The sequence below is a fragment of the Molossus molossus genome, unplaced genomic scaffold (assembly GCF_014108415.1).
Source record: "Molossus molossus isolate mMolMol1 unplaced genomic scaffold, mMolMol1.p scaffold_m16_p_15, whole genome shotgun sequence".
Taxonomy (NCBI): Eukaryota; Metazoa; Chordata; class Mammalia; order Chiroptera; family Molossidae; genus Molossus; species Molossus molossus.
In genome coordinates this window covers 79184529-79200230 of record NW_023425350.1, presented here as the reverse complement: position 1 = coordinate 79200230, position 15702 = coordinate 79184529, and the positions used below count along the sequence as shown (strand labels likewise).

At 43.4% G+C, this 15702-nt stretch overlaps 1 protein-coding gene across 1 annotated transcript in view; it reads left to right on the top strand.

Annotated features, from left to right (window-relative positions):
* The window catches only part of TMEM182 (transmembrane protein 182), a 75509-nt gene that overhangs the window by 47270 nt on the left and 12537 nt on the right, over positions 1–15702 (top strand). Inside the window, exon 4 of the mRNA XM_036263028.1 lies at positions 3811–3948. Within this exon, the coding sequence (XP_036118921.1) occupies positions 3811–3948 (138 nt within the window). The remainder of the gene's footprint in view (positions 1–3810; positions 3949–15702) is intronic.

The window sequence follows — 15702 nt, the reverse complement described above, 5'->3', positions numbered from 1 at the left end:
CTATGGGGAGCTGTGTCCTGCTTTTCCCGCCTTCTCTGTAGCCTGGTTCATAATTCCTGCCCTCTTGCTTGCACATGGCCTTGGCTTACCACGGCTTCTTTGGACCCAGCTGGTTCAAGGTTACATGCACATATAAATGGTAAATACTTGGATTTCTTTGATTCCAAAACCTATATTTCTTTACTGTATTATGCTGACAGTGTATTTTTTTAATAACTCAATAGTCAAATATATTTTAAATAACAATGAGGAAAATACTATATTTATGCAGATATCTTTCCTGTTATCTCTCAGCTTCGTTCTTGAAGTTTCAAGTGAACTCTGGAGTCATTTCCCTTCACATGTCTAAAGGGATTCCTTTCACATGTCTTTGGAGAGTAGGTCTGCTGTGACAAACCCTGTGTCCCGCGTGAGAAATGACTTTCTTTTATCCTCATCACTCAAAGACCTTTCTACCAGAAGCAGAATTCTAGGTCGATAGGTCTTTTCTTCGGGCACCTTGAAGATGTCTTCTGACTGCTGTCACTTCTCATGGTCAACATTCGGTCCCTGCAACTGTTAGTCCATATAGTGTGGCGTCCCCACCTGCCCACAGTCCACTGCTTTCAAGACTTTTCTTTGTCTGTGGTTTTCAGTAATTTGACTAGGTGTCTGGGCTTATATGTAGATAGATAGATAGATAGATAGATAGATAGATAGATAGATAGATATAGATACACACACACACATATATAAACGTGTATATATATATACTTTTTAATTTATCGTCTTTGGAGTTTGTTGAGTTTCTATAAATTTATCTTTCACCAAATTTAGGAGGTTTTGAGGAACGATGTTTTGACTATTCTTTCTGCACTGACATCTTTTGCCTCTGCTTCAGGGGCTTTAATGACACAAACCTGAGCTATTTGATGTGGTCCCACAAGTCTCTGAGACTCTCTAGTCATTTTTGTTTGCAATTTTTTTTCTTTCTATTGTTCAGATTGGATACTTTTTACTGCTTGTTCTACAAGTTCACTTGCTCTTTCTTCACTCACCTTCATTATGCTATTGAGCTTGTATAATGGATTTTTAATTTCAGATATTGTATTTTTCAACTCTAAAATTCAGTTTAGTTCTTTTGTTGTTGTTGTTAATGCTCACTTTTGGATATTTTTTCCATTTATTTTTTTAGAAAGAGTGGAAGGGAGGGAGGGAGGCAGAGATAGAGAAACACTGATGTGAGAGAGAAACATCAATCAGCTCTGGTATGCACCCTGACCAGGGACTGAATCCACAACTTGGGCATGTGCCCTGAATTGGAAATGAACTGGTGACACTTTGGTGCATGGGACCATGACACTGTCTAGGGTAAGCAGTTCTTTTTTTTAATAGACTATTTATCTGCTAAGAATATATATCTTTTTGTTCATTTTGAGAGTGTTCACGTTAGTTTATGGGAAGTGGTTTTAATAGATAATTTAACATCTGTCCTCTAATTCATATATCTGAAACTTTAGGTTGGCATCTGCTGATTGCTTTTTGCTCTGAGGATTGGTCATATTTTTGTGGTTATTAGTTTATCAAATAGTTTTGGATTGTATCCTGGACATTTTGAAGATTACACTGTCAGACTCAGCACACTGTTAAAACTCTCTGGCAAATATTGATATATTGTTTGAACAGGCAATCAACCTGCACAGTCTGTTCTTTTCTTCTGTGGCACTAGTTTCAATGTCAATTACATTTTCAGTTGTTTTTATGCTGTTTGGGTCTGTTGGGGCATGCACCACTCAAGATCTGCTCTGGTACTTGGATAATTTTATCACCCAAGAACTGCAATTCAGTCCTTAAAGCTTTTCTTATACTTCTCTGACATTTTCTACATATGGACAACTTGAGAAGTGAGCTCATTACCTGTGTAGGTTCAAACACAGAACTAGAGATTCTCTTCTTTAGCTCTCTCTTGTCTGTGTGATTTTTTTCACATACTCTGGCTACTGGGACCCCTTTACCCACATTTTCTGGCAAGACAGTTTGTGCTCTCTCAGAGCCGTGGCCTCCTGTGCTGTGGCACAGTCCCATGCAGTGCACCACAATGCAGAGCAGAGAAGAGAAAAGCACACCACAGTGGGTGCCAAATTCTTCTGTCTGAAGGACTGAATCATCACGTGGGATGCGTGCCCCTGCCTCCACTGGGATAGCAGTGCACATCTGCTCTGGAAGCTGGCCTGTGGCAGGACTGAGAGAATACACAGAGAAAGGTAAATGTGGGGATGTCCCCACACTTCCTCCCGATTCTATAACCAGAATGATGACCTCAACTAGCATTTTTTTTTTTTCTTTTCTGTTTGCACCTTTCACAAAGTTCCCAACTTGGCTTGTCTTCAGGTCAGATCCAGGAGGAGAAAAAAAGGAAAAACTAGAAAGAATTTTTGTAGCTCAGTTGATCTCAGCTATAGATTTGAGCTCCCTCCTTAATCTACTTGCTATTGTTTACTTTCCAGAGCCCTCAGCTAGTTGATTGCCATATTTGATCCAGTTTTAGTGTGATCGGGGGAGCAACCGAATGGGCTGCTTATTCCCTGGGCTGCCTCTTATTAATGTTTTTACCCCTATCACTTGCCACAGAACCTGTCATGTGATAGACAGAAAAATAAATGATGTGAATGAAAACCAACAGCATTGGTATGAGGTGAATGCTGAGCTTTTTCCTGCTGCCTTCCAGGTTGAGTTTACTCACACAAAACCATACTTCATTGCACTGACTCTGCAAATTCCCTTCTTCCATCTGTTTTTCTCTACTGTTCCAGTAGATTGACATATTTTTTCTTTGCCAGGTGGGCTTGTTGAGATAAAACATTCTTTGCTTCATTATAAATGTTTTATAGTTGCATAAAAATTATAATTTAAATTTTTCCCTTATTTACACCAAAAAGAATTTATTTTAGTGTTTTAGCCTTTGGAAAATGATACACTTGTTTAATAGATTGGTAATTATTCTGTTTAAAGTCAATCATTAGGATTTCTCTTTATTTGATTACTGTGAACATATCCCCAAACCCACAATCTGTTTATCACCAGTTACATCCATTAAGTCAACCTTGTTGGTCCTTAAACAAAAAATCACTATAACTTCTCATTTTGAATATTTTTAAGAACAAAGATTAACAGAAAGTAATAAACCTTAGATATATCTAGTTTAAAATCTCAGTCTGTTTATAAACATTTTCTTTTTAATTTGCTTGTCATTTTTTTTTTAATCCTCACCCAAGGACGTTTTTCTATTTTTTGTTCAGATAGAGTAAGAGGGAGAGAGAGAGAGAGAGAGACATCGTGAAAGGGACACATCGAGTGGTTGCCACCTGCACAACCCAACCAGGGCCAGGGACAAACTGCAACTGAGGTACGTGCCCTCAGTGGGAACCGAACCCGGGTCTCTCTGGACCGCAGGCTGACGCTCTAACCACTGAGCAAAACCGGCCAGGGCTATGCTTGTCATTTTTATTATAAACATATCTTTCTAGAACTTTAGATGTTCCCACTTCTAAAATGGAAAATCTGGTCGGGAACTGAGCTCCCAACGTGTATTCGACCTGTGAGTGGGGCAGGTCCTTAGCATGAGCTAAATGAAGGTTGACTTCCCTGAGTCTGACGTCATCTGGTGAGGTGTCCGCATAAGGATACGGCAGGACCCAGAGCCTGGGATCCACCTGGCAGTGCTATGGCTGAAATGAGAAAATGAAGAGGAAAGCAACTCGCCATGTCACCATTGCTGTGTTTACAATCTAAGTATGTTTCTCTTTTCTCCTTGTCTCCTGGGATCTCCAGTTTACCGTGGCTTCTGGGCAGTCCTGATGCTCCTGGGGGTGGTTGCTGTGGTGACCGCGAGCTTTCTGATCATCTGCGCAGCCCCCTTCGCCAGCCACGTCCTCTACAAGGCCGGGGGCGGCTCATACATTGCCGCAGGTACGTGCTGTGCTATGGGCATGCTCCCTGGCCACGAGTTTTCTCCCTTGCGCTGTATTTTCTTATTTGTAGCTTTGGGTACCAGGATTCTAGCAGTAGGAATACAATTACATTCACATGTACTATTTCTGAGTGCTAACCATACCTCAGACACTTTTCCACGTGCTAACACACTTTGCACGGCAGTCTTTGCTCATTGTACCCACTTATCTGAAAGAGGACAACAGAGGGGACATCTCTGCTTGAAGAGCCTTTTAACCTCTCTTACCCCATTAATCTTCTGTCTGAAAACGGGGACATATCATGTCTCTAACATCAGGATGTAGGTGAACTTTGCCGTGTTCTCTGAAAAGGACAGCCCCATGATGATGCTCTCCTGACTCTTCATCCACCCACAGGAGAAAGCACCTTTTCCTCCAATGTCCCTGTTCAGTCCTCTCAGTTGTGGTTCACGTGCATTATCTGAGCACAGTCTCTTTATTGTAAAGCCAACAGTTACTTTAGTCAGCTTTCCAACTAGCCTAATTCCTAGTAAATAATCATAGCACAAATTAAAGAAAAATAACTGAACAGGCAAGTCTTGTGAATTTTAAGCCTTTTTCCTTTAATTAGGAAGTAAAAACCAGAACACTGACTTGAAAACATAAGCCCAAGGTTATGTAAAGATAACAATTCTAGAAAATTAGACAAATGTCAGAATGACACGGACGGAACTTTACATGACTGTGCCATATTATAACAGCGGATCAGAAGGACAGAGTATGTCTACCTGAGGTGGTGGCCAGAGCAAAGGACAGAACAGGATGGATAGTGTCATTGTCTTTATCGCCATCATAAAGACAGCCCAGGAGGTTGTCCAGGATTTAATCAGTGACCAGTTAACAGTTTCTTAAGCACACATTTTACATAATATTGTGCTTAATTCTGCAGAGGGAATAAAAGGAATAATCAGATATGGACCCTCTGCTTGTGAAGCTCAGAAACAAAGAAACACCAAGAATATATGCACCCTATGTTCATAGCAGCGCTATTTACAATAGCTAAGATCTGGACACAGCCCAAGTGTCCATCAGTAGATGAATGGATAAAAAAGCTGTGGTACATGTACACAATGGAATACTATGCAGCTGTAAAAAAAAGAAGGATCTGTTACCCTTTGAGATGACATGGAGGGACCTGGAGGATATTATGCTAAGCCACTCGGAGAAAGACAAGTATCACATGATCTCACTTATTTGTGGAATATAATGAACAAAATAAGCTGATGAACAAAATAGATCCAGAGACACAGAAGTGGGGAACAGACTGACAGACCTCAGCGGGAAGAGGGATGGAGGGGTGGAGGGAATAGATAAATCAGAGAACTTATATGCATATATGCATAACCCATGGACACAGACAACAGTGCAGTGAGTGGGGTGGAGGGTAGGAAGGGGGGTAAATGGGGGATAAAAGGAGGGAGATTTGTAATACTTGCAACAGTAAAGATAAATTTTTTTTAAATAAAAAAATAAACATTTTAAATATTTTATTTAAAATGAACATTAAGGGGAGGAAGGTAAGGGGGAGGGGGTAATCAGTGGGGGGAAAAGGAGAAACATCTGTAACAAAATTTAAAAAAACCAAAATAAAATAAAATAAAATGAACATTAAAAAACAGCAACAACAAAAAACAAACACTGAGATCAAGAGCCTTGTTTAGCCTATTTTATTTCAACCTCTGTTCTTCACTGGTTTCTTAAGGGCACAGACTTACCCATTTCAGCTCATAATTTTTAAAATAACATTGAAAAATTAAGATGTAATGTACATACAATAAAATTTACTATTTTAAAGTATATAGTCCGGTGTATTCTAACACATTTACAGAGTGGTTCAAACAGCGTCAGTGTTTGGTCCTGGGATATCTTTATCACCTCAAAGAAACCCCATCCTCTCCTCTGCTCACCCCACTCCAACAACCACTGATCTACTTTCTGTCTCTATGGATTTGGCTTTTCTGGATATTTTATATAAATGGAATCAAATATGTGGCCTTTGTGTCTGGCTTCTTCACTTGGATCTCACAATTTATCATTTCTCTTCAATTCATAGCTCCTTATACCAAACCCCTCTGACTTAACATCTGCCTTTCCACATATTTTCCTCCCCAAACCACATTCTACTCTCATTGCATTCAAAGCTAGTTAAGGTGCATATTTTCCCCTGATCTTCCCAGAAATAACAGCTCCTTGCTAAAATATATAAATATTTTTTCTTCTCATTCCTTGATTTTCTTTTGTAATCTTTGTCAATAAAAGTGATGTGTAATCACAGTTGTTTAACACTAACCATGGGCAGCACAATTGATCTAAACTCAGAAACGTTCTGCTCCCAAGTTTGGTCTTAGAGAAGTGTGTGTGTGTGTGTGTGTGTGTGTGTGTGTTTATGTTTAGTGCTTTTGAAAAAATTTTAGTCATTTTATAATTGTGTGAGAAAGGAGTATATCCAACTAGACTTTTTGGAGTGATCACTTCATAAGGTATATAAATGTTGAATTACTATATTGTACACCTGTAACTAATATGATATCATGTACAACTATATTTTAATAAAAAATTTTAAAGCAGTTGCATTTGGCCAAGAACCTTGTAGAAGCATTTGATACTGATCCGTACAAAGCATTTGATATGTACTCATATGCCCGTGACAAGCGGATTTTCGTTTTCAATGAATCTTTTATTACATGTGGGTATGGGCTGAGATCCTCCTTGTTCAGGTCCTTTGACCCTGGGAGTTGAGCGGTGTCCAATGGCAGCCCATTCTGAAAGCCACTGAACTAAATGATTATGGGGTCACTTCCTTTAAAATTTGACTTAATTTCCTTCATGGCCCAATTCTTTTTTGTTCATGTAGAACTGTTTGATCCCCAAGAACAGAAAGAGGTATTCTGTTGGATGAGATAAAATATTACAGTTCATCTTATCAGTTCCAACAGGGAAAATGATGTTCTCAGGAGTAACTAAAGTTTAACGTCTAGTTGCAATTTTCATCTCATGAAACAATCTGTTCAAGTAGTTACGGGGCCAATAAATCATCCTTAAACTTGAATAATTATTGACAGAAGAATTTTAAAAGTCAATTTTCTATTATTAATTTTCCCAGACAATATAAAAGGCAACTTATTTTCTTCAAAGCTGAAGTTGGAAATGACATGCTGTGCTATGCAAAGAGGAGGAAAGTGTGAAATAAACACTAGCTTTGTGGCCGTGCCAAATTATTTCTGTATCACATTTAATATGGAACCATGCACCTAGCCATTTACTGAGGTAAACTGCATTTATAATGCTTTCCTTGGTCAGATTTTATATTTCAACATGAGGTGGTTTTGCTCCATGCACCCAGCACTCCCACACGCCTCGGTGTAGGGGTGTAGGCCTCGCTGTGTCCCGCCGCCAGTGGTCCCCATGCTGCCGGTCACCACGCTGTGCTCAAAGGGCAGGGAGGAGCAGGGCGCGGGGCTGTGGGCTGGGGCTGCTTTGCCAGCACCGCAGACAAGATCGCGTGCTCTTCGCTTGGACCGATGGCCACAGCTGGGTGTGCACACAGAATGGCTCTTGGCATCAGCGAGATTGTTTGGGGCACTCCACACACGGCGGACATGCTGGTGCTACGTGGTGGGGCGAGCGTCCAGGTGCTCCTCTTGCTCTGGTAACCCCTCCCTGAGCTGGCAGAGGCCTCCTCGCCGACCAGGCCAGGTTCCCCAGGGAGTTCCGTTCTGGACCAAGTGTGTGGTCATTTTCAAGGCATTATGATGCCAAGCCTGTGTCAGTCTCATCACACACCTCCACAGTGATTAAATCATTAGTGACATTTTTTTTTGTATTTTTGATCTTTAAAAATTTCACAATACATCATCTGTATATTGTGTCGTGTGTTCACCACCCCAAGTCAAGTCTCCTTCCGTCTCCATTTAGCCCCCTTTACCCTGAAATTGTTTTAATGTGGGCTTTGGAAACGTCTTAGATGCCAAGGGGATGCCTCTTGTCTCCTGACCCTGTGCCCTGGCGGCCGCAGGGAAGGTGCAGAAGGAGGAGAATGGGCTGACATCCCAATACAAAGCATTAGGGTATGTGGAGGAAATTTCATAAAGCTGAATTTTCTAATGCTGTGCAAAGAGACATCAGTATAGGAATTACTGTTCATCAGTAAGACTTCTAAGTGTACAAGAAAGAATACAGACATGATCTGGGTGCTTGGGACACTGGCAGTAGATGATAAGCCACAAACACTGGAAATTGTTCCTTTACCAGCATATCGGGGGAGAAGGATTTTCCTTCCACCACTGAAATCGCCTGTTCCAGAATGGCAAACAGGTTACGTGCCTCTGCTTGGCAGCCTGGAAAGAAAGGCCTGAGTCTCAGCCAAACCCCTCGTTAGAGCTTTGAGTGGGGTGTATGTCAGGGGAACACAGCGGCCTCCTCCGGGAAGGATGTCTGGGAGGGAGGAAAGGACCTCTGCGGGGTCCCAGTCCTTGGGCACCTCGGGGAGGCGAAGTCCGGGCCTGGCTCCTGCTTCTGGGACTGCAGGCCGCGGCCCTCGCCTGGACAGCTGTGTCCGAGCTGCTGCTGGTCACCAGGGCCACTATGAGTGAGCTGACATAACCTCCTCGGGCAGCCAGCCCTCTGTCTTGTGGGACAAAGGGCCTGAAACACCTCCTCCTGTGACCACTGCTGCCCCCTCCTGGCCTGGAGGACAGTGTTCTGCAAAAGTGCAGCTACTCCTGCACTCAGAGGGGTGTTAGGGAGATGGGTGGCTCTGAAGGCACACAAGGTCCCCCACTAGCAGGTAGTGCTGACGCAGAAGTAAATCAGATCTGTGGTTTCTCTTCTTTTTTTCCCCCCATTTGCAGCATCTCATCAGTAAACCATTTATTTCTGCATGAGATAAGATAAATAAGATGGATGCATACCACAAGAGACCCCCACACCCAATAGAGAAAAAAGCTCACAGAAACCAAGGGACACATTTCAGATGTTCCTTTCCTGGGCAGAGCCTGAGCACTTGGCTCACAGGAGGCTCGGTGTCCTGCCCGCTCCTCACAGCTTCCTCCAGGCAGAGCAGAACCTGTGCAGCAGGAGCCGGGGGCGAGTGTGCGGGGAGCCGGGGGCGAGTGTGCGGGAGCCGGGGGCGAGCGTGCGGGGAGCCGGGGGCGAGCGTGCGGGGAGCCGGGGGCGAGCGTGCGGGGAGCCGGGGGCGAGCGTGCGGGAGCCGGGGGCGAGCGTGCGGGAGCCGGGGGCGAGTGTGCGGGGAGCCGGGGGCGAGTGTGCGGGAGCCGGGGGCGAGTGTGGGGGGAGCCAGGGAAGAGGGCTTGGGGAAGGTGGGTGGAGTATTTGGGGAGGTGGCGGGGGAGGGGAGGGGAGAGGGTTATGTGGGGTGAGCAGGGGCAGAGGGCTGTGGGAAGGTGGGTGGAGTATTTGGGGAGGCGGCGGGGGGGGGAGGGGAGAGGGCTAAGTGTGGGGAGCAGGGGCAGAGGGCTTGGGGAAGGTGGGTGGGGTGTTTGGGGAGGCGGCGGGGGCAGGGGAGGGGAGAGGGCTATGTGTGGGGAGCAGGGGCAGAAGCCTGAGGGGAAGGTGTGTGGGGTGTGTGTGTGGGGTGGCGGGGGTGGGGGGAGAGGAGCTGCCTGGGCAGGCACCCAGAGCAAAGGGGTCAGGGAAGAGCTGCCCACTGCCCAGAGGCCGGCGTTGTCACCTGCAGGCTCAGCCTGGGCCCAGCACCTGCTGCCTCCATCCCAGGCAGTGAGGGACCCGCTGTGAGCTGCTGCCCTGGACATCAAGGGCACCTGTGAGGACAGCATGCCCGAGGGCCGGGGAGTTCTTGCCAGAATGGCCTTTGCGAAGCTTCCAGTCTTTCTTTGTGGGCAGGAAGTGAGCTTTCCCCAGGAAATCACAAGCATAGCTTCCCAATAGGGAACAGAATATTTCACCAGCTCCAGGACTGACCATTTTATTCAAAGCTGGCTTATTGCAGGTGGGCGGTAGGAAAAGAAAGAGTGATCAATAAAAGTTCAGGGTCCTTATACGCCAGCAGATACTCTTCTTGCAGCAGAATTAGGGTCTCAGATGTGTGATCTAAGCCAGGGTGGCCGGGCGCGTGTGGCCCAACCAGGCGCTGAGGCGCCAAGTCTGCTTCTCAGCAGGGCCAGGAGAACCAGCCACTGCAGATGCCAACCCTGACTGCTGGGGACACTTCCTGTGTGCTCTGTCGTCACGGTGAGGAATTGTTCTGGAAAACTTGTTTTGGATACTGTCCTATTATAATACTTCCTTCAGATTTTCACGTGGAACTTAAATGTCCCTCACCTGACATTTTATATAAATGTCAAGTGCAGAATAAGTCAACCTTGGTTAATATTAAATAGAAGGGAGCTGTGAAGAGATTTTATTTGCAGAAATATTTTAAAGCCTCGTTACTTCTTCTATTTTTTTTTAAATCCTCACCCGAGGATATTTTTCCATTTATTTTCAGATAGAGTGGGAGGGAGGAAGGGAGGAAGGGAGGAAGTGGGATGGAGAGAGAAACGTCCATGTGAGAGAGACATATTGACTGCTTGCCTCCCACACGACCCAACTAGGGCTGCGGACCGAACCACAACTGAGGTACGTGCGCTCTTGACCAGAATCGAACCCACGAGTCTGGTCCGAAGGCCAGTGCTCTAACCGCTGAGCCAAACTGGCCAGGGCCTCATTTCTTTCCGGAGTCAGACACATCTTTGCAAGTTTATTTCTCCTCACGGTGCTCATCAGTTGAAATGTGTGTACCAGGCCCTTCGACTCAGACTGGTCCTTACTGGGTTTCGAATGAGGGCCAATATGGCAGATGTGTGACGGTAAAGTGAGGTGACAGGTCCCCAGAGGAAGAGTTCAAGAGGGACACCCAAACCCAGTTCTTTGAGTCTGCAGCCTCATAGCCAGATGAAGGCTACGGACAGGGTGGGAGAGTGCGGAGGGGAAGAGGGACACAGAGCCATCTCTCCAGAGAGAGGTGGTCCTTCTCCCGAGCCCGCCCCGCCGGGCGTGGTGTGTGTCCTTGTGGGAGGCACTCTGAGTAATGGTCTAGCTCCGGCCTCCACAGACCCAGTGAGTGCAAGTCAACTCAGTAACAACTTTGGTGGAACTTATCTGGAAAAACTTGAGCTTCCAACTTGAATCCGTGTTCCCTCCCCCCCGCCTTTTAACTTTCTTTTTTTACTTTTTATTTTATTTTGTTTTGTACGTGCCCCTAGCAGAAACCGAACCCGGGACTCTCTGGTCCACAGGCTTACGCTCTAACCGCTGAGCCAAACAGGCCAGGGATACATTTTTTTTTTTCTTTATTGCTTTTAAAGAGAAAGGAAGGAAGAGGGAGACAAAGATAAAAACACCAATGAGGTAGGACATCAATTGGCCACCTACTGCATGCCCCTCACTGGGGATTTGGCCCACAACCTGGACATGTGCCCTGACCGGGGAGGGAATCGGCGACCTCTCCGTGCCTGGGTCGATGCTCAGCCACCGAGCCACACCAGCCCGGCTCCTACCCCCTTTTAACAAATGTATCTGTGCTGTTGTTCTGAGAACTAGACTGACAGGCCTGGCAAATGAATGCTTTTACTTAACTGACATTTCATTATGGGTTGATTACTCTCCACCCTGAAAGGGAGTTCTCAGGTATGTAAGGCAACAAGAGTCTTTCTGGCCTATAAATAGGATCTCTGGGTTGGGGTTAGGTCTGTCATAGTGAAAAGGCAGAATGAGTTTCTATTTGTTTACTTTTCCTTTTCCAAAGTATGGGTATCATTAACATCTGTTATTTACTCAGTACTGTAAGGGATTTCATTTCCTTGTAAATACCATTTCATTCCACACTCTTAACCCAGATAATAATTTTGTTTAAAAATGACTCCTAGTGAGTGGCTAAAGCATATTGGTTTCTTTACTAAATTTTGTTATGCATTTTCTGAGGACATTTTTTTCTTTACGTTTTCTCATGTAGAAAGAGAAATGCATAGGAGCAGATTCAGCTGAATGATTAGATCAACATACGCTGGATCCTGAAAGAATGTTGACTTCCTGTACCTGCAGGGCTGTTGGAGAGGGGCCGGTTTGCTTGACTGGACACTTGAAGCAGAAAATGTCCTTAATGTGACTAAGCACAAGTCCGGCTTCAGTTGATGTTATTTTTTCTAAAACGTTCATTAATAGGACTGAGAGGTGATTTGTACCACCTGGTGGAGCATTCCAGTAAAACATGGCTCTTGAAGCAGTTTTTCTCTCACTTCTCTATGAAATCTTAGAACTGGAAGACAGAGTGGCAAATTTATTCCCTTACCTCTTGGCCAGTCCTGAAATAGGCAGGCAAATGAGAAGTTTTGATGCTTTAAAAATATTTCAGGGAATACTATTTGCGAGCCATTAGCAGTATCTCATGCCAATGCGTAATAATAATAATGATAATAGTGCTAGCCAATGCTGATCCTGTGCTGGCCAGGTTGCAGGCACCTTGCTGTACTTCCACCACTTCCTCATGACTGCTTTCTGTGCTAGGCACTTACTTTATGTCTATTTTTTCAATAAAAAACTGAGACAGAAGCAAAAAACTTACTTAAGTTTGGTTATTTAGCCAATAAAGTGTGAAGCTTTCTAGACAGTAAACCTAGAACCAGGGTAGTCAGAATCCAGCCTGTGATCTCCAGCTCCTCCTACTTCTTGAAACTCAGTTGTTGAGAGACCCCACTTCCTCAACTTTAAACTGTGCTTTTCAGATTAAACCCCTGATTACTTGTAGAGATGGATAAACCCTCATGATCATTTTTTATCAATAACTGTTTCTCAAGAGAGTACTGAGTATTGAATGTACAAGATATTTAATGCCTATGCTTGTTGCCAATCTAAGAAAATAATCAATATTTGTGAAATCTGATAGACATATAGATTTGGTGACTAAATAAAAACACGAGACCAGAAAATGAAGGGAAGAGGCATTTAATATATTTGGAAAGTAATATAATGAAGTATGGGCAGCAATGAATATTTGAGAGTCAGATAGATGTAATAAGAGTATACAGTTATGAAATTATAACTATATAAACTGTTCAGGCGATCTTAGAAAGCTGAAGAAAAATTAGTGGAAAAGTGACCATTAGAAAATGAAGAATGGAGATAAGTCAATCATGGTTATGGTGACCATTCTGCATTTGTTTTATGATTTCTGAAATATGACTTGTAAAACAGCATAATTTAATCGTAAAAAATAACATTAATTTAAAGAAGAAAGAACTATTACAAAAACATTTTAAATTATTTTAAATAAGTTGTAGCTTATTTTTCTAGAGAAACTAATTTTTCATGAAATAAATAATGTATACAAGACTACTTTAAAAGTCTATTACAATATAAGAACAAGTACTATTATTTAGAAAATGTAGAATTGGCAAATTTTTCTTTCTTCATCATATAATGTTTAGGGAAAAAGTATACAATTTAGCATCTGAAATGGATCTGACGATGCCACGTCCCCCCTTTAGCAAGACACACCAGCCTCCTCAGAAGTTTGAGAAGGCCTCAGATACTGCCATTTTCAAGATGCCTACTGTATTAAAAAGCTGATACACAGAAAAACTGGCTTGGAAATATTATGGCATTTTTAAGTGTTTACATTTAATACATTAACGTATACATTTAAAATACTACATGAAAGTAATAACCCTATCAATAACTTAATTTGCAGATATTATCCAAAGTTTTGTGTGAATGTAGGTCTCAAATCAAATAATTCTAATGGATTCCAATGTCACCTATACACTGAGGGGCACAATGATTCCATCTGAAGGGGTCCGATCTCCCCAGTTCTCAGAAAGAGTCTAGCGCGTTCAGGCCTCTAAATTTTGTCCTCAAATTTAAAGTCTAAAGATTCTCCCTGAATATCTGAGGGGCAACTCTATTCCTGAAGGAATTCCAGAAAAAACTGGTTCTAGGGTAGTGTTCTGGCTCCGCAGGGAGCTTCATTTTATAATAGAGTTCATAGCATTCATTTATGTGTCATACTTTATATGCTTCAAATAATACATAATGAATGTTAAAAAGAGAATTAAGGAACTGAAAATAACCAGTCACAAAAAAATCCTGTGATCTGAGCACTTGGAGTTTGATTGCTCAGTGAGCACTGTTGGATGCCTGTCAACGTTCAGTTGACAGAGTGCTGTCTGGGAAGGGTAATGTAAGGCAGTGGTTTGTAATTTCACTGCACTCTTAGTAGGGCTGCTAGGCCGTTGGTGGGTGAGCTTGAGCAGCTATGTTTCAGGTCACCGCCGTAGCATCAGTAAGCCCATTTTATCAGTTTGATACAAGACCATGTTTTGTGAAAAAGATTTTGTTGCCATTTTTTTTTTTCAAAACCATTTGTCTAAGGAAATGTATCCATAATTTCAAGACTCTATATTTGAGTTAGAGCATCACAAATTAAGCTATTCATAGTAGCTTAACACAGAATAGCTAAATCCTAGAAAGAGTCCACATATTCACCAGTGGATAAATAGATAAATACAATGAAATACTGCTCAATAGCCAAAGGAAGCAAACTGTTAGTAATGCAGCCGCATGGATGGTTTTCAGTCATGTTGACCAAAAGCAGCAGAGAGAAAGGACTGCATACTGTTATGATTTCACTTCTTTGAAGTTCTGAAGGTATAGCCATACCACAGCAACAGTTGCTTTGGGGAGGGGTGGTGGCGTAGAGGCAGGGAGTACCTCTCTGGAGTGACAGGAATGAGTATGTTCTATTTTTCATGGGTTGTGGCTATACTGATATTTATGCTTATCAAAACTCATTAAAACATTCACTTAAAACTTGTATATTACTCTATGTAAATTATATCTCATTTAAAAGAATGAGAACAATAAACCTGAATGCTTTTTACCCATTAGAAAAAAATTCAAACTACTTGAGCTTAATATAATACTTTTAAATGGTACTATTGTGGAGAGAAAAAATGGCAGCAGAGTGAATGGAAGCTACACAGACGATCTCCCAGGACCAAACGGGAATTACAACTGAAATAAAGACAAATCATCAGAAAAAAGCAACAGAAAAGCAGCAGAAAAGGACCATATAACCAGGGACACTGGTAGGATCTGTGGAGGCGCCAGAGGGTGGTGGGCTGGGAGCCTACAGACAGCAGCAGTCTTAGCTGTGAGCAGCACCCTCAGGGTTAAAATTCCAAGCAGGCTCCACAATGCAGAGGGCCAGGACAGGGCACTAGATTGGCTACAGCCACTCACCTTGGGCTCTGGCAGAGGGAGGGCAGACTGGACTAGAACTCTGTGGGGACACCCGGGATTTGGAGGACACTCAGAGTTTTTGCTGAGTCACAGCCACAAAGGATTGTGGCTAGCTTGCTACTTCCCAGAGCTGTGGGGAGAAAGAGCAGCCCCTTCCTCAGAGATTCAGCCCCCTCCAGGTGAGCCAACAAAATGCAAATTGAGGCTCATTAATAACCAGCATCTGTCCTACCCTCTGGAAATCCTCTTACACAGAACACCAGAGGGCTACATTACAAGGCCCTGAGTAACTGAGACTAATAGCCTCCAGGCAAAAAGCTAGAGGATAACTGAACCTTTCCTGGACTTGCAAATCTACCCAGGAAAGTAAGACTTGACAGTGGGTGTTTAACATGAGCCCTCCCATGCTCATCCAAACCCTGTAGAGGGAGCCACAAACAGCAGAACACCAACACCC